Consider the following 23,234-nt stretch of genomic DNA (forward strand, 5'->3'; position numbering starts at 1 on the left):
TTCGTTCCTTAGCGACGGGACGCGACTCGAGATTGCGCTTGGGCGTCGGTCTGCACCGGGCGCGAGCACGGAGAACGCAGGCGCAGTTTTGGAGTGTCGCACATGTTGCTTCCCAGGGTTCGAGTGAGACAGGCGGCGCTGGCAGTTGGGTTTTACGAGTGGCGTAGAGCTCGTCAGTGGTGAGCCGCGTCGCACCTGGCCCCTTTTGCGACCCGGGGGTTGTTGGAAACCGAGCCAAAGCGCCCCGGGGCGAGGATTGACAGATATTTACTAAATCTGGCGTTGCTACCCGCATCTCCCTTCCCACTTGGCTAAACCCCGAGCGTGATCCGGGGGTCATCTTCTGTCTCTTGTGGCAGCGTCGCTGGACTTGAGACAGCTGTTTCTGTGGGAAGGGACTTTCTTCAGTTGAGTCAAGATGTGGCATTTGGTGTATTTGAAAAATAACATGCCTTACAACAACCTTGGTTGATGGATACTGTGGCCATTTTGCGCACGGGAAACGTTTGCCAAGCGAGTTGAGCCTGCCCAGGTCTCACTGCTGGTGGGACTTGGGCCCACACTTAGACCAAAGGCTCCTCCCTTATTTTATTTTATTTTGTTTTTTCTTGCATGGGCAGGCACGGGGAAAACGAACCTAGGTCTCCCGCATGGCAAGTGAGAATTCTGCCACTGAGCCACTGTCGCACGCCTCCTCCCTTAGGTTTTAAGACTAAGTATATGGACACAAACACGTTCCTTTCTCATTCCTGTTTCCTATACAAAAGATGACATACTGTAAACACTTTTGCATGTCACAATAGTCCCGTTGTCTAAAATAGTCCTATCTTAGAGAGTTTCCTAATGTTTTACATCTGTATAATATAATTCCTTGTGTTGCTACCAATCCCCTACTGGTAAACATTTGATAGTTTCCGGTCTTTGTTTTAAATAATGGTGCAAGTTAACTTTGTGCATCTGTCATTTCACATTTTTGTGAATGTATCTTTGCGATAGGATCCCAGAGGTGAGATTGCTGGGTCAAAGGGTAAACACTTATGTAATTGCTCTGACTATTGCCAGTATTCCCCCTCTATGCTGTTTTGCTCTCCCACCAACATTATATGAGAGAATGGAAATACTGGGGTCTGTGGATGGACCTCCAGATGAATTTTTTGTAAAATGTTAGATGCATTTGTCTAGGGACAGGGCCTAGACACATTGACCTTCTTCCCCTACAGCTGTCGTGGTTGGTCACCGTCCAGGCGCTTTCTCATACCTGGAAGGCTCTTCCTTTCCTTCTCTGCCTCTTTTTTTCAAAAAATATTTTTATTTATAAAACAACATACAAACATGCAAACATTCTTAACGTAGAAACATTCCATACATGGTGAACAATCAGTGGCTCACAATATCATCACATAGTTATGTATTCATCACCATGATCATTTTTTTGAACATTTGTATCACTCCAGAAAAAGAAATAAAAAAGGAAAAACTCATACATACCATACTCCTCACCCCTCCCTCTCATTGACCTCTAGTATTTCCATCTACCCAATTGATTTTAACCTTTGTTTCTCCTATTATTTGTTTCTTTTTTATCCATATTTTTTTTTCTTTTTTTTTTTTTTTTTTTAAAGGAAAGACAGAGAGAAGGAAGGAAGGATAGAAGGAAGGAAGAGAGGAAGAAAGGGAAACCTCTTTTAAACATTTTCTTGTTTTATTGTATTTTGTTTCTCCGTTTTCGTTACATGGGCTGGGGCCGGGAATCGAACCGAGGTCCTCCGGCATAGCAGGCAAGCACTTTGCCCGCTGAGCCACCGCGGCCCGCCCTATCCATATTTTTTACTCATCTGTCCATACCCTTGATAAAAGGAGCATCAGACACAAAGTTTTCACAATCACACAGTCACATTGTAAATATTATATCATTATTCAATCATCTTTAAGAAACAAGGCTACTGGAACAGTTCTACAGCTTCAGGTACTACCCTCCAGCCACTCCAATATACCATAAACTAAAAAGGGGATAGCTATATAATGTGTAAGAATAACCTCTAGACTCTGTTTGAAATCTCTCAGCCACTGACATTTTATTTTGTCTCACTTTTCTCTTCTCCCTTTCGGTCAAGAAGTTTTTTCTCATTCCAGTATTTCTGTCCCATGTTGCCAGGGAGATTTACACCCCTGGAAGTCATTTCCCACGTAGAGGGGTAGGGCAATTAGTTCATTGCCATGTTGGCTTAGAGAGAGAGAGAGAGGCCACATCTGAGCAATAAAAGAGGTTCTCTGGGAGTGACTCTTAGGCCTAATGTTAGGTAGTATTAGCTTATCCTTTGCAGGAATAGTTTCATAGGGGTGACCCCCAGGATCGAAGGCTTGGCCTATTGATTTGGTTGTCCCCACTGCTAGCTAGAATATCAGAGAATCTCCAAATGGGGAGGTTGAATTTTTGTCCCCTTTCTCTCCATTCCCCCAAGGGGACTTTGCAAGTACTTCTTTGTTCACTGTCCAAATCTCTCTGTGGTTTATCAGGGCATCACACTAACCTAGAGAAATCAACAAGATTGCATGCCCTTTTCAAGATTCCATGTACTTATGATGTTAACTAAACTGACCAAACAATTTAAATTAGGAATTGCACAACCCAAAATATAAATTTTGCACCAAATAAATATCTCTCCCTTGAGTCTCACACAAAAGTTGAAGTTTTAAAACATGGATGATATCGTCCTTTACCCAGTCTTCTGTTATACCTTAGTCCTATTCCAAATAAGCTTCATTCATATCTCTACTTGATGTCTAATCACTTTTCCAACTTTTTAAACAGTTCCTGTATGGGGTACTACTGACTTTCATAGCTCCAGAGCTCTAACTCTGAGTCTCAGGTGTCACATAAATACCCAAAGTTTCTGGGAAAGACCATGTTATATACAAACAGCTCAGTATCTCAGAATTTAGAATTATGCCTTGTTGATTTTTAAATATTTCTTCATATCTTAGCTCAAATGTGACACCTTGGGAAAGTTTTCCTTCTACTTTTCCAACTTGATTAAATTCCCCTATTACCAGGTCTCCATTGCACTTACTACAATGTCAATTTTACATTTATTAGTTGACATATTTGATTAATATCTGTCTTCCCTACTCATCCGTAAATTCTATGAGGACGAATACTGTCTCTGGGGTTCCCGGTGCTTATCAAAGTGCCTGACATAAAATAGGTGCTCTGTGTATAATTGTTGAATAATGAATACATTTCTTGAAATTTTCAGAGGGATCTACATCCCATAAAACATTTAAGAGTAAGGTGAGGATGGTCAGTTCTTTCAAAGTACCCATCATATAGTGGCTGCTACTTTTTTTTTTCTTTAAAAAAAAAAAAGTCTGCTCAAAGCTGATTTTTGTTCATCATCATAACTGAATAGTGCAGGGCATTCCTGGAAGAGTAGAGAAACTCATTCACTTACCCCCATGGAAAGCCAGCTGTGTCAAAGCTATGATGAAAGCACACTCCTTGAGGAGCCAGGGGAGCTTGTCTGGTGGGAGAACTGACGCATGTACACATAGGCAGTTCTCATGTACCATGACAAGTACTGTGCGAACTGTTTGGGGTAAGAGGGACTTTGTAGGGTTGCCCAGGAAAGCTCAGGGAATGAGAGGTGGTCTAGGTCTTAAGGAGATATTTTCCAGGCTGGGAGAGTGTGAGTGAACCTTTCAGGCAGAGGAATCCTGTGCAGGAGTCATGGAGATGGAAAGTGCAGGTGTGATAGCAAAATGGCAGCATGTTCAGTACAGTTAGAGCCCAGGGCCTGTGGGGTCAGGAGAGATGTCTGGAGGTGACCCCCAAAGGAGAACTGGCCCCAGATTGTGAGGAAATTCTTGTGCTATTCTTCGAAGGCTGGATTTTTATTCTTCAGCCTAGGAGATTCTTGGAATTTTTTTTTAAGAGGTAGGCTTTTGGGAAGTTTTATAAAAATGGCTCCCATGGCTTGGGATGAGCATCTTTGTAGAGTCATTAGGGTCAAGGCTCTGGAATCGAGAGTGGGGTTCAGACCCCTGGTTTGTTCATTTAAGCTCTCTGTACTTGGGTTGCCTCATCTGCACCGTGAGGATAAGGATACCCATTTTTCAAGTATGTTATGGAGATGAGTGGGACAACACATTGCTTGATGTCCCACCATCGATAACGACAGCAACCCTTTTCTCTTCCTTGGACTTGGGAACCTTTCAGGGCTTTGAAACTATTTCAGTTATAGTGACTTCTGTGGGGCTAATTTGTTTGTGCCATCTCTGATAGTAAGTATCCATGACTAGTGATGGGGAAAATGCTTTGTTTACCTCCCTGGATTTTACTCTTATTGTGCTTTAGTTGAAATTTTCCTGCACTAATGCAAAACACTTTTTTTTTTTAAAGAAGTTTTTGTTTAGGAGTTAGAAATGGAGTCATTATATCTTCAGAAATACCTTGGAACATGTCTAACTCAAGGTCTTGCAGAGGTGGCAAGAATTCGCCCGGTGGATCCAATAGAATATTTAGCATTGTGGATTTACAAGTATAAGGAAAATGTGACTATGGAACAACTGGTAAGTATGGATCTCCTTTTTGAAAACTAGAGGAGAAAATAATTGGTCCAATTTGTCTGCTTTTTTTTTTAATTAGAGAAGTTGTGGGTTTACAGAGCAATCATCCATAAAATACAGGATTCCATATACCACCCCACCACCAGCACCTTGCATTAGTATGGAACATTTGTTACAATTGATTTAATTGCATTTTTATAATTGCACTATTAATTAAAGTCTAGGGTTCATTGTATTGTGTAGTTCCCTGATTTAAAAAATTTTATTCATATATACAATCTAATATTTCCCCTTTTAATCATATTGAGATATATATTTCAGTGCTGTTAATTGCATTCACAATGTTGTCCTCCCATCACCACTATCCATTACCAAAACATTTCCATCATTCCAAATAGGAAACTTTTGTGGTTTAAGCCTTAAACTTCCCATTCTCTTTCCCCATGCCATCCCCTGGTAACCTATGTTTTAGGTTCTGACTCTTTGAGTTTGCATATTCTAATTGCTTCAAAGCAATGAGATCATACAATGTTTGTTCTATTGTGTTTGGCTTATTTCATATAAAATTTTGTCTTCAACATTTGTCCATGTTGTTGCATATGTCAGAACTTTATTCCTTTTTTAGCTGAATAATATTTCATTTTATGTATATACCACATTTTGTTTATCCATTCATTGGTTGATGGACACTTGGGTTGCTTCCATTTTCCAGCAATTGTGATAATGCCACTATGAACGTTGGTATGCAAGTTTTTGTTCAAGTCTCTGCTTTTAATTCTTATGGTTATAAACTTAGCAGTGAGATGCTTTTTGAGAAATCTCCAAACTGTCTTCCACAGAAGCTGCAACATTTTACATTGCTATCGGCAATGAATGAGTGTTCCTATTTCTCTGCATCCTCTGCAACACTTACAATTTTCCAATTTTTTAATAGTAGTCATTCTAATGGGTATGAAATGGTATCTCATTGTAGTTTTCATTTACATTTCCTTGGTGGCTAATGATGCTCAGCTTCTTTTTTTATGTGCTTTCTGGCCATTTATATATCTTCTTTGGAGATATATCTGTTCAAGTTTTTTGCCCATTTAAAAATTAGGTTGTCTTTTTGTTGTTAAGTTTAAGGATTTCTTTATATATCCTGGGTGTTAATCCTCCATTGGCATATGGTTTCCAAATATTTTCTCCCATTGTGTATGTTGTCATTTTACTTTCATGTTAAAAAGTCTTAAATTTTGAGGAAGAAAAGTTTTAAATTTTGATGAGGTCCCATTTATATATTTTTTATTTTCTTGCTTGTGCTTTGGGTGTAAAGTCCAAGAAACCATTGCCTAACACAAGGTTCTGAAGATGGTTCCCTGTTTTCTTCTAGGAGTTTGATAGTTCTAGCTCTTATATTTAGGTCTTTGATCCATTTTAGTTGATTTTTTTATATGGTATGAGGTAGGGATCCTCTTTTTTTTTTTCAAATGGAGATACAATTTTCCTGGCAGCATTTGTTTAAGAGACTATTCTTTTCTAATTGAGAAGTCTTTGCCATCTTGTCAAAAATCCAGTGCCCCTAAATGTGAGGGATGATTTCTGAGCTCTTAGTTCTATTCCATTAGTCTATATGTCTGTCCTTTTGCCAGTAGTATGTTGTTTTGATTGCTGTGACTTTGTAATAAGTTTTAAGATTGGGAAGTGTGAGTCCTCCAACTTCATTCTTCTTTTTCAAGATAGCGTTAGCTATTCAGGACTTCTTATCCTTCTTTATAAATTTTATGATTGGATTTCCATTTTTACAAAGAAGATTATTGGAATTTTGATTGGGATTGTATTGAATCTATAAATTGTTTAGGGTAGTATTGACATCGTAACAATATTTAGCCTTCCAATTCATGAACATGGAATATCCTTCCATTTATTTAGAACTTTGATTTCTTTTAGCAATATTTTGAAGTTTTCTATGTACAGTCCTTTACGTCTTTGGTTAGATTTATTCCTAGATATTTGATTCTTTTAGTTGCTATAGTGAATGGGATTTTTTTCCCTCCATTTTTTCTTCTGATTGTTCATTGCTTATAAATAAAAGAATTATTGATTTTTGCTCTTGACACCCTCCTGGTAATTTTTCATTTCAGTAATTGTGGTCTTCAAACCCAGTAATTCTGTTTGCTTTCTTTTAAAAATTTCTATCTCTTTACTTAGGCTCTCATATTGTACATTCATTGTTTTCCTAATTTTTTTTTTCTGCATGAGCAGGCACTGGGTATCGAACCTGGGTCTCTGGCATGGCAGGCAAGAATTCTGCCACTGAGCCACCATTGCACTGCCCAGTTTTCCTGATATTCTTTAGTTCTTTCTCTGTACTCTCCTTTATCTCCTTGGGCATTTTTTTTTGCATGGGCAGGCTCTGGGTATCGAACCCATATCTCCAGCATGGAAGGTGAGAACTCTGCCACTGAGCCACCATTGCCCACCCTCCTTGAGCATATACATTTTTTAAAACTTTTTTTTATTGTATAGCATAACATATATACAAAGCAAAGAAATAAAAAAGCAATAGTTTTCAAAGCACTGTTCAAAAAGTGGTTACAGCACAGATCCCAGAGTTTGTCATGAGCTACCATACAATCCTCTCATATTTTTCCTTCTAGTTCCTCCAGAATATAGGAGGCTAGAGGGCTTATATACTTTTTGATCATCACAATTGACTTTTTTTTCCTTCTTTTTTTGTGAACAATAACATATATACAAAAAAGCCATAAATTTACAAACATAGCACCACAATTAGCTGTTGAACATATTTCAGACTTTGACATGGGTTACAATTTCACAATTTTAGGTTTTTACTTGTAGCTACTCTAAAATACTGGAGCGTAAAAGAGATATCAATTTAATGATTCAGTATTCATATTCATTTGTTAAGTCCTATCTTCTATGTATAATTCCACCATCACCTTTGATCTTTCCATACCTCTTATTGGGGTTGTTTGGGCTCTGGCAACTCTAAATTTTTGATATTGGAAGGGTCTGTTACTAATATGGGGTAGGGAGATGGAACTATCTGATATTCTGGAGAGGCTGGGCTAGGTTTCAGGACTTACCTGGACCAGGGACTGATCTGGAGGTTGTAGGTTTCTGGTGAGTTACTCTAGTGCCTGAAACCCTTGTGAAATCTTATAAATTGCCCTAGGTTTTCTTTAGGATTGGCTGGAATGGTCCTGTTTGGAGGTTGGCAGGTTATGATAGGTAGCAAGGTCTACCTGAAGCTTGCATAAGAGCAACCTCCAGAGTAGCCTCTCAACTCTATTTGAACTCTTTCTGCCACTTGTACTTTATTAATTAAACTTCTTTTTCCCCATTTGGTCAGGATGCAATTGTTGATCCCATGGTACTAGGCCTGAATCTATCCCTGAAATTTCTCTCCCATGTTGTCAGGGAGACTTTCACCCCTGGATGTCGTGTCCCACATAGGAGGGAGGGCAGTGATTTCACTTGCAGAGTTGGGCTTAGAGAGACTGAGGCCACATCTGAGGAACAACAGAGGTCCTCAGAAGTAACTCTCAGGCATGCCTATAGGTAGTCTAAGCTTCTATGTTATCTACATAAGCTTCACAAGAGTAAGCCTCATGATTGAGGGCATGGCCTATTGATTTGAGTGTCCCTAATGTTTGACACAATAGCAGGGAATTCCCTGATGGTAAGGTTTCATAGTTCTATAGTCTTTCTCCCCTCCCTGAGGGGACTTTGCCAATACTTTTTGATTATCTGGTTAATATGCACTAGGATGTTTTCAGGCCTCCTTGAGCATTTTTAAGACCTTTTTTTTTTTTTAATGGAGAAATTTTCACACACATGGAGAAGTCCATACATGGTATACAATTAGTGGCTCACAGTACCATCACATAGTTGTATGTTCATCACTATGATCATTTTTAGAACATTTGCATCACTCCAGAAAAAAAAATAAAAAAAAAGAAAAACTCATACACCTCTCCCTATCATTGACAACTAATATTTCAATCTACACATCTTTTACCCTTTATTCCCCCCCATTATGTATTTATTTTTAATCCTTATTGTTTTACTCATCTGTCCATACCCTGGATAAAAGGAACATCAGACACAAGGTTTTCACAATCACATGGTCACATTGTAAAAGCTATATAGTTATACAATCTTTTTCAAGAATCAAGGCTACTGGAACACAGTTCAACAGTTTCAGGTGCTTGCTTCCTTCTAGCCACTCTAATACACCATAAATTAAAAAGGGATCTCTATATAATGCATAAGAAATAACCTCCAGGATAACCTCTCGACTGTGTTTGAAATCTCTCAGCCACTGATACTTTATTTTGCTCATTTCTCTCTTCCTCTTTTGGTCAAGAAGACTTTCTCAATCCCATGATGCTGAGTCCCAGCTCATCCCGAGTCCTGACCCATGTTGCCAGGAAGCTTTACACCCCTGGGAGGAAGACTGTTTTTAGAAAGGCTTTATTTGTTACATCCACGTTCTAATCGTATTCACTCGTGTTTTCTGCATTTTTATGCTCTTCCGTTGGATGGTCTCTCATTTCCTGTTTCTCTGTCTTCTACTTTGTTGCACACTGTACATTTTAATATTTTAAAGTGTTAACTCTGAGAATGCTGTTTCTTGGTTTTGTAACTCCCTGATAAGACAGTGATTTTCTTGCGATCCAGCACTCCTATGAGAAAGGTCTGCGCAAGGTAAATGCAATGTGTAGAGTTTCCCCATCTTTCTGGGCCCATTTCATACCCTGGGTTTTGCTTGTTAGTTGTTTTGAAGTTCTCCTGTTTACGGGAGTTTGGTCGATCCCCCTGTTTCCCAGAAGACAGTCTTGGGTACTTGGGTACTTGACACTGCCAGGATTTTGTCCCAGACTGTCCGCCTCTAAAGTTTTTTACATTGCTTTCATTGTCTCATGCTGCTTTTGCCTGGAGGGCATATTCTGGAAGGAGGCTCACAGCAGAGAGGACTTTCCAAAGTCGGACTCTTCCAGCCAAAACAGACCATCTCCAGCGTGCCCTGGGAAAGGAATCAGCAAGGGCTCCAAAATCTTCTCTGACTGCTCCCCAAAGTTGAAATGCTGCCCTCGGCTAACTGTCCCCTGCAGCCTGAGGAGGTACTGTGTCCTTAAATCTCTACCACCTCCACTCCTGGCTGGGGAGGGTTGAAACAGTGGCTGTCACTGCCTTTGACTGGGACAGTTGAAACAATAGCTACCCTCAGAGCCGGGATCCAGCAATCCGAATCCCCTAATCAAAAGCCATAATCAGCCATCAGCAGTGCCTACCCTGTTCTTGAGGATTAGGATTTTTATATCCCTTTCTGTCACAAGCAGCTAGCCAGGCATTGGGCAACAAGGTGGCCGGCTACAAGGGTGATGCATAGATGACAGTAGCTGCCAAGAGGAGAGAGCAATTTTCAGTTCTTTACCATAATTTATCTGCCTCCTTTGCCCACCCTTCCCTTGATGCTGTACCATGTTATTCTGGACTCTGGAGTTTCAAAATAGTTGTTTCAGACAGTTCTTTGCCTGTTTAATAGTTGTTTTGGTTGGAAGACTGAGTTCTGGAGCTCCCTACTCTGCAATCTTTCCCAGAAGTTTGTCTGCTTTTCTGTAAAGTTCAACATTATTATTTCTTTATGTTATTAAAAAAAGTTCATTATTCAAAAAATTTGTGATCATATTCAATGTATAATTTAAATTTTGTACACTTTGTTCAAATAAGACACATATCTCACCAAATTATTATCTAGTTTCCAACTGGATAGACTATACTTTGCTTCTCTTGCCCTGTTGGTAGTGTTTTAAGTATGTTCAAAATGGTTTTTACATTTTTTTTCTCTTTCTAATTAATCATGTGATATTGTTTTTAAATAATGCTAGAAACAAAAGGAAATGGTCGAGTTGGAGCGGGAGAGAGAACTAGCTCTGATAGAACAGGAAATGATGGAGAGGCTCAAAGAAGAGGAGCTCTTGTTTCAGCAGGTGAGACAAGTAAGAAGAGTTCAGAGGTGCTTGTGGAATTAGGGTTTTCAACCTTGGTGTGCCACAACCAAAACTTTGGTCTTACTTACTTAAATATGGGTTTCTAACACCTTTGTTTTTTTTATGTACATATGTATGTCTTTTTTGCTGGAGAAGAAACAGCAGTGAGGTAAGAGGAAAACCTGGATGTGTGCTGTCGTGGAAGCCAGGGAAGGAAGAGTGTTTCATTGAGACCTGAGTGGTCAGCCATGTCTATTGCTTGTTGAGTCACAGCAGGACTGAAAAGTGCTCATTCAAGGTCACTGGGGACCTTGGGAAGAGCAGTGTGGGTGGACGGCGGTGGGGGCTGGGTAGAGCAGGGAAGATGGTGAGTAGGCAATGCTTTCAAAAAGAGTTTCTGTAAAGGACAGGTTTTGTTGTTTGTTTTAGGAACACAGTCAAGGGGGAGTGTTTGATGTTAGAAAAGAGAGATTCATAGAGCCAGCTTTCCATAGGGACAAAAGGAAATGGAACCTTGCTAGGCACCTCTTTAAGTAGAACAGGGGGAAAGAGAAGTGGATGGTGTAGTACATACAGTTGTGTAGTAGTGTGGCATGGCAGCTGCCCGCAGTTTCTGTTTGATGGTTTCTACCCTCTTTATGAAGTAGGGGCCATAGTCATCTACCCAGAATGAGGTGGTAAGGTAGGAGGTATGGGGGGAGTGGTGAAGGTTTGAAATGGTGGCTTTGGAGAGTAGAAAAGAGGGTTGGCTAGGGAAACAGCATTGCTTGGCAGCTTTGAGAGCCCTGATATCTCTGGAGACCAAGCATTCATGGTGGTGCCTTGTGATTTGGTCATGAAAGTATGTGGTTTTCTTCACTTAGGCTTAGATACCTGAGTGAAAACCTGTTGGAGACAAATACTTTGATTAAAGCAGGTTGGGCTAGTAGGATTGGGGAGATGAAGATGTTAATTAAAGAATGATTGAAGGGATTGTTCATGGAGTAATTCATTAGACAAGGGACAGTTCCAGGGTGGCATCTAGACTAATTTACAGAAGAACTTTTGGAATTTAAGCCACCTCTATAGCTCTACCAGATTAAGTACTCTAATCTGTTAGATTAGGTAATCTAGTCTAAATGGCTAGACTCAAGTCTACACATTTTTGAAAGAGAAGGAAGCCTATTATTTAGGTGTATTGATAGAAGGGAATATATAGACCTGACAGCAGCTCTGCATCATCTGCTATCCTTTGAGACCAGCTAGAAAATTCTAGGAATTTGAGTCTCCTACCCTTAGGCAGATATTGCTATTGAAAATTTTATTGCTTCTGAGTCCTCATTTTAAGTCGTTATCTTATTCCTGAGGTGGAATTTCAAAGTGTTGAGTTGGGTGTTGAGTTATTATCTGAACAGGCAAAGGTGTCTGCTACACTTTGAATGAGGACCTTCCCTTTCTCTTACTGCTCTTCTAACTGGTATCTTGCCCCCTCTACCCCATGCCCCCATCCAGCAGAATGAGGAGAACGTCTCAACCATTCTCCTGATCAGTTTTCCATCCGTTCTGTGATGTAATTCTAAGGTAGTTACATCAGAAATGGGAAGATAAGGAACTTTCTTTGACTTATCTACTTAGGATAAAATTTGCCAATACTAGAAACCAAACATTTGTCTAGCCATATTGTAGCTATACCACGACTAGAAAGAAGCAGTACACCAAGCATTGACCCTAAACATTTTATTAAGGGTGGGAGATGTAATAATATTCTGCAGACAACTTTATGGCCAGTTAAAGAAATAGGTTAGTGGGCAAAATTGATGAGAGGAGAGGGACATGTGGAGAGAAGGACAGACAAGGAATAGCTTAAGAGAGAGTGATGCTGAGATGAAGAGAACCTGAGAGGCAATCGTGTGCACCTTGAGTCACGTGGAGGTTCAGGTTTCTGGTCATCTCCTCGCAATTCCCATGATAGGGTAGATTTGCCAACTTGAAATTCCTTGAAATTTTTAGGCGCTCTCCATCAAGTCCAATTCCTTGTGAACAGCAAAGTTATTTTTATTGCCATTTTTCTATTTAAGAGAGCTTATTTTCAAAATTAAGCTTTTTAATTTTTATGGGAGTGGATTTCTAATGGTTTTGCTCATCTGTGAAGAAATTAGGTTTTGAAAATTTCCTTTAGCTGTTAAGAGCTGGTTATGTTGACCAATCCAGATGATATTTAACAGCTGCACTTCGCATTTTGCTGAGAAATTGAAGTTACTACTTCCTTTACCAGTATCTGAAAGTTGATTGAAATGACATTGTTCCAGCATTTCACTGACCTACTTCCATTACTTTTATCTTAATGGGGATTCTATACAGTTAGGAATACTAGGACATTACCTTCAAAAGCCCTTTGTGGATAAAAGTTAATCACTATTTATCTCTTTATTTTAGAAAGGAATGGTTTTAAAAATCATATATATATATATATATATTTATTTATTTTTGCATAGGCAGGCACCGGGAATCGAACCCGGGTCTCCAGCATGGCAGGCGAGAATTCTGCCACTGAGCCACCGTCTCACCGCCCTAAAAATCATATTTTTAATATGTATTTTTAGCATGTTCTTAATGGAATGAGCTTAGCTTATTTATGGGATAATACTGGACTGGTGGTAAGAAGTATTTTCTAGCTTAGCAGTTGGCAAAGTCTCTCCATAAGGACCAGATGGTAAATATTTCAGGCATTAGACGCCAAGAGGCAAGTTCAAGCATATTAGATAGGCACTTATATGGCAAGAGATACAACAAATTTCCATAAATTTTTATAATAATAATAATAATAATAATAATAATTGAATACAACTTTTTTGTAAAATTTATTTTTAAAAACAGGTTTATTATTGAGAAGAATTCATTTTTTTTTTTAGATAATATTTCACTTAATGGCGTTCAGAGTTAGTGTTTCCAATTATCAAAACAGTTTGAATATGTTTATCAGTTAATGCTGATCTGTAAAGAAATTTTGTATATTTCATCTTTGAAAATATCTTTTCATATAAATAGGGACCGCCAAATAATTGATATCAATCTATGTGCATATGATTTTAATTTGGCAGATTAATATTTTGGAAGGCATTTGTAGAACTCTGTTAGATTTTTCTCTTGATATTTACCTTGTAATGTGTCATTTTTGTAGTTTAATCACTTCCAACTGAAGATGGACGCATCTCAGTTGTAAAGTTAAATAGATTTTGAAATATAGAAATGTCCTTTGAACTTGCATTGAAGTCTGAAAAATGCCCTGGAACTGGAGTTTGAGCTGCAAATTTGGGTGGGAATGGAGATCAAGGATAACACGAGAAGTACTGAAAGCAGCTTGATGTTACTTATGTTTCAAGAAACGCTGGTTGTTACTGAAATGACTTCACTGTAAGTTTCATGTTATAGGTGTTGTTTTGCCTTGTTGTTTCAGGTTGAATTGACTAAGAACTATGATCAAGTGTGCAGCAAAAGCAAATTTCCAAAGCCATTAATATTGATGTTTAATGATAGTGGCTGAGAGTGTTCTTTTCATGCAGAAAAATGTCTGAAACTCAAAAAGTCACGGTAAAACTTCACTACTATTAATCCGTGAAACAGCATGTGGTAGGGCAACTCAGGATATATTCTGAGCATTGCTTTCATGCAAGTTGTGATGAGCATTTAGTCTGGTAATGTTGATGTTTATTGCATTCCTTTAGTACAGTGCCATTGCATAAAAAACACCATGCTTTACTATTTAATTTCATAAGGAAGTAATCCACATTCTGTCTCGAAAGTGCAACATTTGAAATCCTTTTCTTTTCTTGTTTTGACATGGTGGGTATGCACTGCTAATAAAAAAAAAAAGTAATTTTTTTTTATAACTCCAAGTGTTATTGAGTTACATGTGTGTCACTGTGATTCAGAGTGTACTGAGCGACAGAGACAATAGAGGACCACACATGGTCTCTGTTGCAGCTATTCAATTCTGCTATTTTAGAATGAAAACAGTCATAGATAATAAGTAAATGAATCAGCATGGCTGTCTTGATAAAATTTTATTTACAGACAGTGAAATTTGAGGTTCTTCTCCTTTTCATGTGAAATATAATTATTCTTTTGACTTTTTTTCAACTATTTAAAAATACAAACATCATTTTAGCTTGTGGGCTAAGAACAGGTAGTGGGACAGATTTGGACTACAGGCCTGAGTCTGCCAACTCCTATTCTAGTGTGACATATATGCTGAATTGGGACCAAATATTCTGTTGATTATCTGTGGTTCTAGATGATATACTTAAGATTTTCTTGTCCATTGCTCTACAACCAATGTTTGGTTATATGAAGACACATTCATGCTTAAAGAGATTTTATCTGAAGCAATTACTGCAATTTCATTTGTAGATTCAAGAAGAACAGAGAAAATGACTTGATTTTGTACAACTTGAGCTTTGTTGCAATTAGCAATTAAGGAAACTTCCTTTTTCATGGATAGTTGTTGAAATTAGACCATTAGTTTTTGTACATTTCTGAAATTTAGGTGGTTATAAATTTAATTTATTCTGTAACGTTTAAGAACGATAGAGTTAATTCATTGCAGTTCATCTGACTCTAATATGTCTTATCTGTTTCTGCATATTTAGCAACAGCTGGAATTCCAACTGGAATTGGAAATGCAAGAAAAAGAAAAACAGAGAATAGAAGAGTTCCAGAGAGCTCAGCAACAATTAGAGCAGGTAATTTGAAGTTTTGCAAAAGTCTGTTTCATTTAAAATTTTTTAGAATCCTCAGACTGTTTTTCCCGGGTGTAATAGCAGAGAGATCACAGTATTCAGTCTAAAGCTCTGCCGCCACTGTGTGACCACTATGTGACTTAACAAGTCTTCTAACCTTTTCCAGTTTCAGTTTACATGTCTGAAAAGTAGGGATAGCACTATAATATAATTAGTATTATCTCACTGGGTTGTTGTAAGGGCCAAATAAGATCACACACGTGAGGCTGCTTTGAGAGTGGTGAATTCTCTAATAGTGGCAGTCGACATTTTACTCAAGAGCTCGTTATCATCATCAGCTGATGTTGAAGGTTAAGATATCAGATTTCCAAAACCGTAGTACATCTCTTTTCTCCATTTTAAATGTATTAACAATATACTTTACATGTTAAAATAAGTTCTTATGTGGACTTTTCATGTCTTTCATTAGGATAAACTGCAGGAACTTACTATTAAAAAGCCCATCTTCACTGACTATGTCTTTATAACGGCAAGCCTCTAGTTTGACCAGTGTTTCCCAGTATATGTCATATGGCCCAAACTCCTGAATTTAACTGAGTCATACTTTTTCAACTAGTAATTTCATATTGTGTATTTATACTTCCCCATCTGTCCTAAACATTCTGATCATCACACCTCAAATGTTATTCCCTTTATTTATTCTACAATTAAAATGGAAAACAGAAGCAAGTTTTATAGAATATGTTCAATAAATTTATTACCGGTTTTGATGAGTGCATCATTATTTAAAGCAATTTTTAAAAGCTGGATGAGTTGAATTGATTAAGATGGGATTCTAAAGGATAAATCCAAAGCCCTCTACATAGTTTAAAAAGCACAGATGCTAATGTTGTCTCTGCCTGTGTGAAGTAGGGCTCATGGGCGTACACTTCTGCACACATGGAGATAAGTACATCCCCTTCTTTTCAGTTAAAAGTCAGTGATCTGAAATGAAAGACAAAAAGCTGGAATATCTCAAGAAGATAGTGATCAGCACAATAAGGGAATTGAGACTGTTTTTTTTTTGAGAGGCCTAATGACTCTATTTGAATGCTTGGAAGCCTGTGATTTATGAGATGGGTGTACTGTTATGTTTTGTGGCTCCAGAGGGCCATGTGTTATTTCACCATCTCCAGGCACCATTGGCCTGTGTGACCAGAGTCACAATAACTTGAATAACCAAGATTTCTGCTGGCTTGTTCCTACCACCCCACCCCACGCCTGCCTCCCTCGGCACTCAGGGATGAGTCCATTTGTGTCCTTCTTCCCTGGGCTCCTTGTGGCTTATACACCCAACCTGAACTGTCCTTGGCGACATGCCATTGGAAGGATCCTGGGTCAAAGAAAGAGTGTAATGACTCAACTGTGAAGGACTTGGGTACAGATGGACCTTCCAGACCTTTGGAGGGAGGGGCTCGAATGCGGTCGGGCCCTCACCTCTGCTGCTCTTGGTCGTCGGTGTCACCCTCTCCCACTGTGCCTGTGTGCTGCCCTCGGACCGGCATATGCACAAAGAGCACAGTCCTCAGTGGCTCCCGAGCCTCAGAATGCGGTGGCTCCTGCTCCCTGAGAGGACCAGATTCAGTGTGTATGGTTTCAGACAAGGGAAACTCTTGGGGAAGGACTCTGACTGGTTAAATTTGTGTCATGTGTCCATTCCTGTGGCTGGGATACAGGATCCCCTAAAAGCATGGAAGTTCTCACTTCAGGTGGATGCAGGACAGGAAGTTTCCAGGACAGTGGAGTGGCCCTGGGAGAACTGTCCCATATACATCCCCTATAGCTAGGTGACCCTCTATATGATCACTAGATGACTAATCTTCCTATCTTGGGCTCAGCGAGATCCCCTGCTGCCTTAGAATGAAAACGTGGAGGTCACATCAAGGTTGGCTCAGCTAGAAGAATGTGTCCACAATCACAAAGAGGCCCCCACGTTGGACAGTTCATCCCTACTTTTGCGTTCAGAGTATGATAGAGGGAATTGTCCAGGTGTTAGGGAAAGGATTCCTGTGTCAGATAATGACCTGGGCCAGGTTAAATCCTTCAGAAACATCTACTTCTTTCTTAATGATATGGAAAACATGACTTAATTAAAAGTTCTCTGTAAAGTCTCTTGTTCTAAGATTTTATTTAAATTTGTATTTTTTAACTTTTCATATTTGCTAGAAAGTTTGTTTTCAGTTTTAATGTTTCAGTCTATTTCATTTTTAAAAATGCTTTAAATCATTTTAAAGCAGTGTAATGATTTCAGAAGGTAAACTGAAGAATTATGGCCAGCTCTCATGATAACGGCAAACACATTTATAAAACACAAATATATTTATAGCTGAAATATGATTTTTCCAGAGTGGAAACCTGACCCCATAAAAGTTACATATATTTAGTTCTGGGCCTGACATCAAATGGGTAAAGAAAAATGGATTCTTCTGTAACTCAGAGATCAGCCTTGTTTGAGTCTTGCATCCAGTGATATGCTTATCTTAGTTACCTCAATAAGTTCTGTAATAAATAAGTCATACTGTGCAAAGAAAAGTTAACATAGTAGAGCTGAGACCACTCTCCTGCCAAAGGCCTGTGTGCATGGTTAGCGTCGGCTGCTGTTTGGGGACTTGAATTTCAGAAGTGGTCTCACCATCCCCTGACTGCTTGTTTAAACAGTGTGGGTTATGCCCAACATCACGTGCTAGGCAGATTGCCTCAAAAAAATGTTTGAAATAGAAAAAGAAGTGAAAATAAATATTAACATTTTAATTTCTTCTATATGAATATAGGATCATATGAATGGCATATAGCAATATAGCAAATTAATCTGTAAAATGAATACTGTAATTCTCAATAAAAATGCTAGCGTCTATTTGACAGAAATCATTCCAATGAAATAAGAGGAATCTTTTTGCTAATCCTACTGTGGTGACGCCAGAATCCAAATCACTCTCTGACGGTAACACAGCTATCTTCTATTAGAATAGAGGATTAAAAGAAATGGTAAATTGCAGTTTTAGGGGTATTCCCTCACTCCTTAAGAGTGACAGAACTTTTGCTAAGTTGATTACCATATTCTGTAAAAGTAAAAATGCTTGTCAATTAAAATGGAATCAAAATGAAAAGTGTATTCAAAGTATTTTCTTCATTTTTATATATTTTAGGGGAGAATGAATATGGACATTATGAGTAAGGGTGAAGATGTTTCACATATAGAGGTGAGAAGGAAAAGTTATTTTATATTGCACTAGATGAGGCATCCTGGAAAGTAAAACTTAATTTTGAGGCATTATTAGTTAAATTTTGACTAAGGATATTCTCAAAACTGATAATCCACATATCTATTCCAGGAATAATGAATCACAAAAATGATGTACTTGGAGGCAAAATTTCATGGTAGATAAAAGTTAGATATTCAGTTTGTATTTCTATTCTTCAAAGCCAGAATGTCCTGAGACATTGACTACAGTAGTACTTACAAGTATACATATTCAATTCCTGAATGTACTTTGCAAGTTTTAACATTTATTCCTAGACGCCTCATCATTAATAGGCGTTGGCTTAATAAATAAATTAAGGATGTGGAGTTTTGATGTTGCAATTTGGAAATTTTCTATCAAAATCAAAAGTAAAGTAATGTATTAATTTTGAAATAACTTAAAAGTAAAAATTAACTTTACGACTATAGGAAGCTTCAGCTGAGTCCAGCAAAACACTAGCTGAGATTAGTGATCGGTACGGAGCCCCTAACTTGAGCAGAGTGGAGGAACTCGATGAACCACTGCTGTCTGATGTGAGTGTCTGTAGGACAGTGTTTTGTAAAACAAGATTACTCCTGTTTTTTTTTTCCTTTGATAAAGCCTAGTGGCTGACCAATGCACCTTTTGCTTCATGGCAAGTAAACCCATTCCCTGGGGGCTGATGGTGTCCCTTACTGGCATTATGCCCTTTTGTGAACATGGCTACAGGGGTGAGGGTGGGGGCCCCCACATATGTGCCATCACTGATGGGAAAGTAGCTGGAGGCAAACGTGTTGAGGTCCTAGCTGTGCCCTCTCAGGCAGAGGGTAATTGTGTATTTGGGAGCTCACCTTTGAAATTCTCAAAGTCTCTTCACAATCTGTAGTTCAGAATCACTTAGTGAAATGCATAATCCTTGAATTTTGGGGGGCCAACCTTTGGTTCTCAACAGCAAGCCCTGGAACAGATAAATACGCCAAGCGTGCATGGTTTTATAATGTATAAGTACATTCCTTTATTTAAAAGATATAGCACCTTCTGTGTGCCAGGCCCCGAGTCAGAGGATGATGTGACCCAGCAGAGAGTTCTTCACCTTGTGGAATGGACCATCTGGGGAGGGAAACAGGCAACTGGATGAGCAATGAACAGGCATTGTTAGAGTGACCGGGTAATGTATTGTCTAAGCCAGGATGCTTCTGAGAGTATAAGGAGGAGTTATTCATGTTTAAGCCAGATCAGCAGGGGTAAAATGGGGCTGCCCTGGCAGAAGGAAACATTTGTTCGCTTAATCAGTGTGTACCCACAAAGGGAACAGCAGACCCAGTTGAGGACCTGGGCAGGGAGGGCTTCCTGAAGGAAGTCAACCATTTGTTCTTCATTGGGAGGGTAAGGGGGCCAAGGACAGTGTTCCAGGAAGAGAGTACAGAAAGTGTGGAGACCCAGAGGTGAGAGAACACAAGAAGGTGTGAGGCAGGAGGTATGGGAGAGACGACATGGTCAGGGGTGGGGGGTGATGCAGGGACCAGACCATGAAAGGACTAGTAATTTGACTTAGTACTTTAGATGTTGTTCTAGTTTGCTAGCTGCCAGAATGCAATATACCAGAAACGGAATGGCTTTTAACAAGGGGAATTTAATGAGTTGCTAGTTTACAGTTCTAAGGCCGAGAATTAAAACAAGTCTATAGAAAAGTCCAATCAAAGGCATCCAGGGAAAGATACCTTGGTTCAAGAAGGCCGATGAAGTTCAGGGTTTCTCTCTCAAGTGAGAAGGCACATGGCAGACACAGTCAGGGCTTCTCTCTTGGCTGGAGGGCACATGGTGAATACAGAGTCATCTGCTAGCTTTCTCTCCTGGCTTCCTATTTCATGAAGCTCCCCGGGAGGCGTTTTCCTTCTTCATCTCCAAAGGTCACTGGCTGATGGACTCTCTGCTTCGTAGTGTCACTCTCTCTGAATCTCTCTCTCCAAAATGTTTCCTCTTTTATAGGACTTCAGAAACTAATCAAGACCCACTCAAATGGGTGGAGACATGTCATCCCCTAATCCAGTTTAACAACCATTCTTAACTAAATCACATCAACCAGGGAGATGATCCAATTACAGTTTCAAACATACAGTATTGAATAGAGATTATTCTACCTTTATGAAATGGGATTTATATTAAAACATGGCTTTTCTTAGGGGGCATATATCCTTTCAAACCAGCACAGATGTTATCCTCAAGGCAGCAGAGCTTGTTGTGATCAGAACTGCACTTTAGAAAGACCACCTCAGTGAGGAGGCCATCTAGGAGGCAATTGTAGTAATCTAGGGAGATGATGCCATTGGCATGAAATAAGAGGTGTTCAGAAAGTAGAGCTGGAAGGACTCAGTGTTTGTCTGTCAGTGGACACATTTTTATTAAATGTCAACTTTTTTTTCTGGCACTATAGCTATAGTTAGAAAAGATCAATGAATAAAATAGGTGGGGTCCCCACCCTTTGCAGGCATAGGGCCAGCTGGGAAAGGGGCTCTGAGAGGACAGAGCAGGGAGACTGGACCTGGTCTGGATGAGTCAAGGAAGACTTCCTGAGGAGGTGAGGATTAAGGAATTAGCCTTAATCCCACAGGGAAGAGAGAGTAAGATGGTGTAAAAGATTGAAAGAGTTTAGTATTCTATATGGATTTCATGGAACTAGGAGAATGGTGTGATTTGAGGCTAGATAGGTGAATTAGAGGCCAGATCACAGTGAGCTTTATATGTCACTTTAGGGATTTTGGTCATAGGTTCAATGGGAGTCATTGAAAGGATCCATTTAAGAATTAGATCTCTGTTTTAGAAAATGGATAAATGATTAGGAAGTTTTTGTTGTCATTCACTTGTCAAGTGACCAGGGCTGGGACCAGGATGTGAACAGCAGTGATGGATTTGAAAATGGCTGGGTTGGTGAGAGAGAGGAGAGTCAAGAATGATGCCAAGGTTTCTGCCTTGGGCAACTGGACATAGAATTTTACCTTTGAGTGAGTTGAGGAGTGGAGGATAGGGAGACAGGTTTTTTGAAAATGTTGGCCTCACTTGTGGACTTGCTGAGTTTCAGGTAGCTCTGAGATATCCAAGTGGAAGTGTTCAAATGTATGGTATGGGTTTGAAGGAAAGGAATAAGGACCAGGCAGAAGATATAAATTCAGCAATCATGAGCATATATGCCAAATGAACCTAGGGTAGTGAGTAATATGCCTCAGGGGAGCATGCAAATGTGAAGGAAAGGGGACCCAAGGCAGAACCATTAGAAATGCCAACATTTAAGGGTTGATCAGAGGAAAAGGATGCCCAAAAGAAGGATAAGAAAGAATATAAACAGAAGTAGAAGAAAAAGTGGGTTAATAAGTACCTTGAGAGTTGTACATAGTCACATGGAACTGATCTAAACTCTATTTTCTTTGGCTTGAATATTTTTACCTAATTGTATTAAAACATTACTTTTTTTTTGCTTTCAGGTTGCATTAAACATTGATCAAGATTTGTAGGCTCAAACAACCTAAGAACAATAAAACTTTCCTCGTTTCAAGTTTCAAATCAGATGTCCTCATTTGTATATTTCCCCCTCCAAACTTGAACTCCACTTTTTTTCCCCCTCTAGAAACAGCTTTAAAAATGGGATTCAAGGGTTATCTTAAAAATTTGTGTTGGATTCCCCAATGCAATTGATTATTTATCCGATTCCATTGAGAGTTTCCTAAAGTAACTGAAAGAGGCAAATGGGACACAAGCTAAAAAGAATGTGAGAATCTATGAGAGAACAAGATTGCCTAACATGAAAGCAACTGGTAGGTGAGAAGTCAAAGAGGCTGCACTGTGTAGGGCTTAGGAACATCCAAGATGATTTAGACACTGTGCTTCCTCCTGAGAGTGAGCTGAAAAGCTTTACCATGTTTGCTGGGACTGATGCTTCACAGAGCACTTCCTCCATGTTGATATGATGGGGAGTGGGGCAGGGAAGGAGTGTTTCATTACTATCCTGCTAGGAGAATTTTCTCAGACTTCCCTTGTACATCCTCCCCTGTTTTAGTTTGTTAAAGCTGCTGTAATGCAATATACCAGAAATGGAATGACTTTTTAAAAGGGGAATTTATTAAATTGCAAGTTTACATTTCTAAGGCTAGGAAAATGTCCAAACCAAGGCATTCAGTAAAAGAGACCTTGACTTAAGAAAGGCGGATGGGTCCAGAGCACTTCTGTTAGCTGAAAAGGCACATGGTGACAACTGCTAGCTTTCTCTTCTCATTTTGTAAGATGTTCCTTGGGGGCATTTTCCTCCTGCATCTCCAGTTTCCTGGCTGTGTGGGCTCTGTTGGCACTGAAGCGTTTTCCAAAATGGCTTCCATTTAAAGGGCTCCAGTAAGCAACCCCACTTTGAGTGGGTGGAGACACATCTCCATGGAAACCACCTAAGCAAAAGTTACCACCAACAATTGAGTGGGTCGCATCTCCATGGAAACAATAAAAAGCTCCCACCCAGCAATACTGAATGAGGATTAAAGGACATGGCTTTTCTGGGGTACACAATATCTTCAAACTGGCACACCACCCAAAAACAAATGTGCGGACTTCCTCACCTCTCTGCCTAACTGAGTGTCCAGGGTCCAGCCTTCCTCTTTGGAGTTTATGAGATCCTGGGATATTATAAGAGACTTTCCACATAGAGTAAATTG

At 39.3% G+C, this 23,234-nt stretch overlaps 1 protein-coding gene across 4 annotated transcripts; it reads left to right on the forward strand.

The window, feature by feature from the left end:
* Window positions 1–8: 8 nt before the first annotated feature.
* DYDC1 (DPY30 domain containing 1) lies at window positions 9–22,098 on the forward strand. Of its 4 annotated transcripts, none has more exons than XM_077124747.1 (7): window positions 9–179; window positions 4,400–4,569; window positions 10,461–10,562; window positions 15,191–15,283; window positions 18,466–18,519; window positions 18,990–19,094; window positions 22,020–22,098. In XM_077124747.1, the coding sequence occupies exons 2-7, from the start codon at window positions 4,423–4,425 to the stop codon at window positions 22,047–22,049; spliced, it is 531 nt and encodes a 176-aa protein (XP_076980862.1). In that variant the 5' UTR covers window positions 9–179; window positions 4,400–4,422; the 3' UTR covers window positions 22,050–22,098. The 4 variants fall into 4 exon arrangements, with proteins under 4 accessions (XP_076980862.1, XP_076980863.1, XP_076980864.1 ...); XM_077124748.1 differs by having other exon boundaries at window positions 4,403–4,569; XM_077124749.1 differs by having other exon boundaries at window positions 4,414–4,569.
* The last annotated feature ends 1,136 nt before the right edge of the window (window positions 22,099–23,234 follow it).

Source organism: Tamandua tetradactyla, chromosome 13 (genome assembly GCF_023851605.1).
Source record: "Tamandua tetradactyla isolate mTamTet1 chromosome 13, mTamTet1.pri, whole genome shotgun sequence".
NCBI lineage: Eukaryota > Metazoa > Chordata > Mammalia > Pilosa > Myrmecophagidae > Tamandua > Tamandua tetradactyla.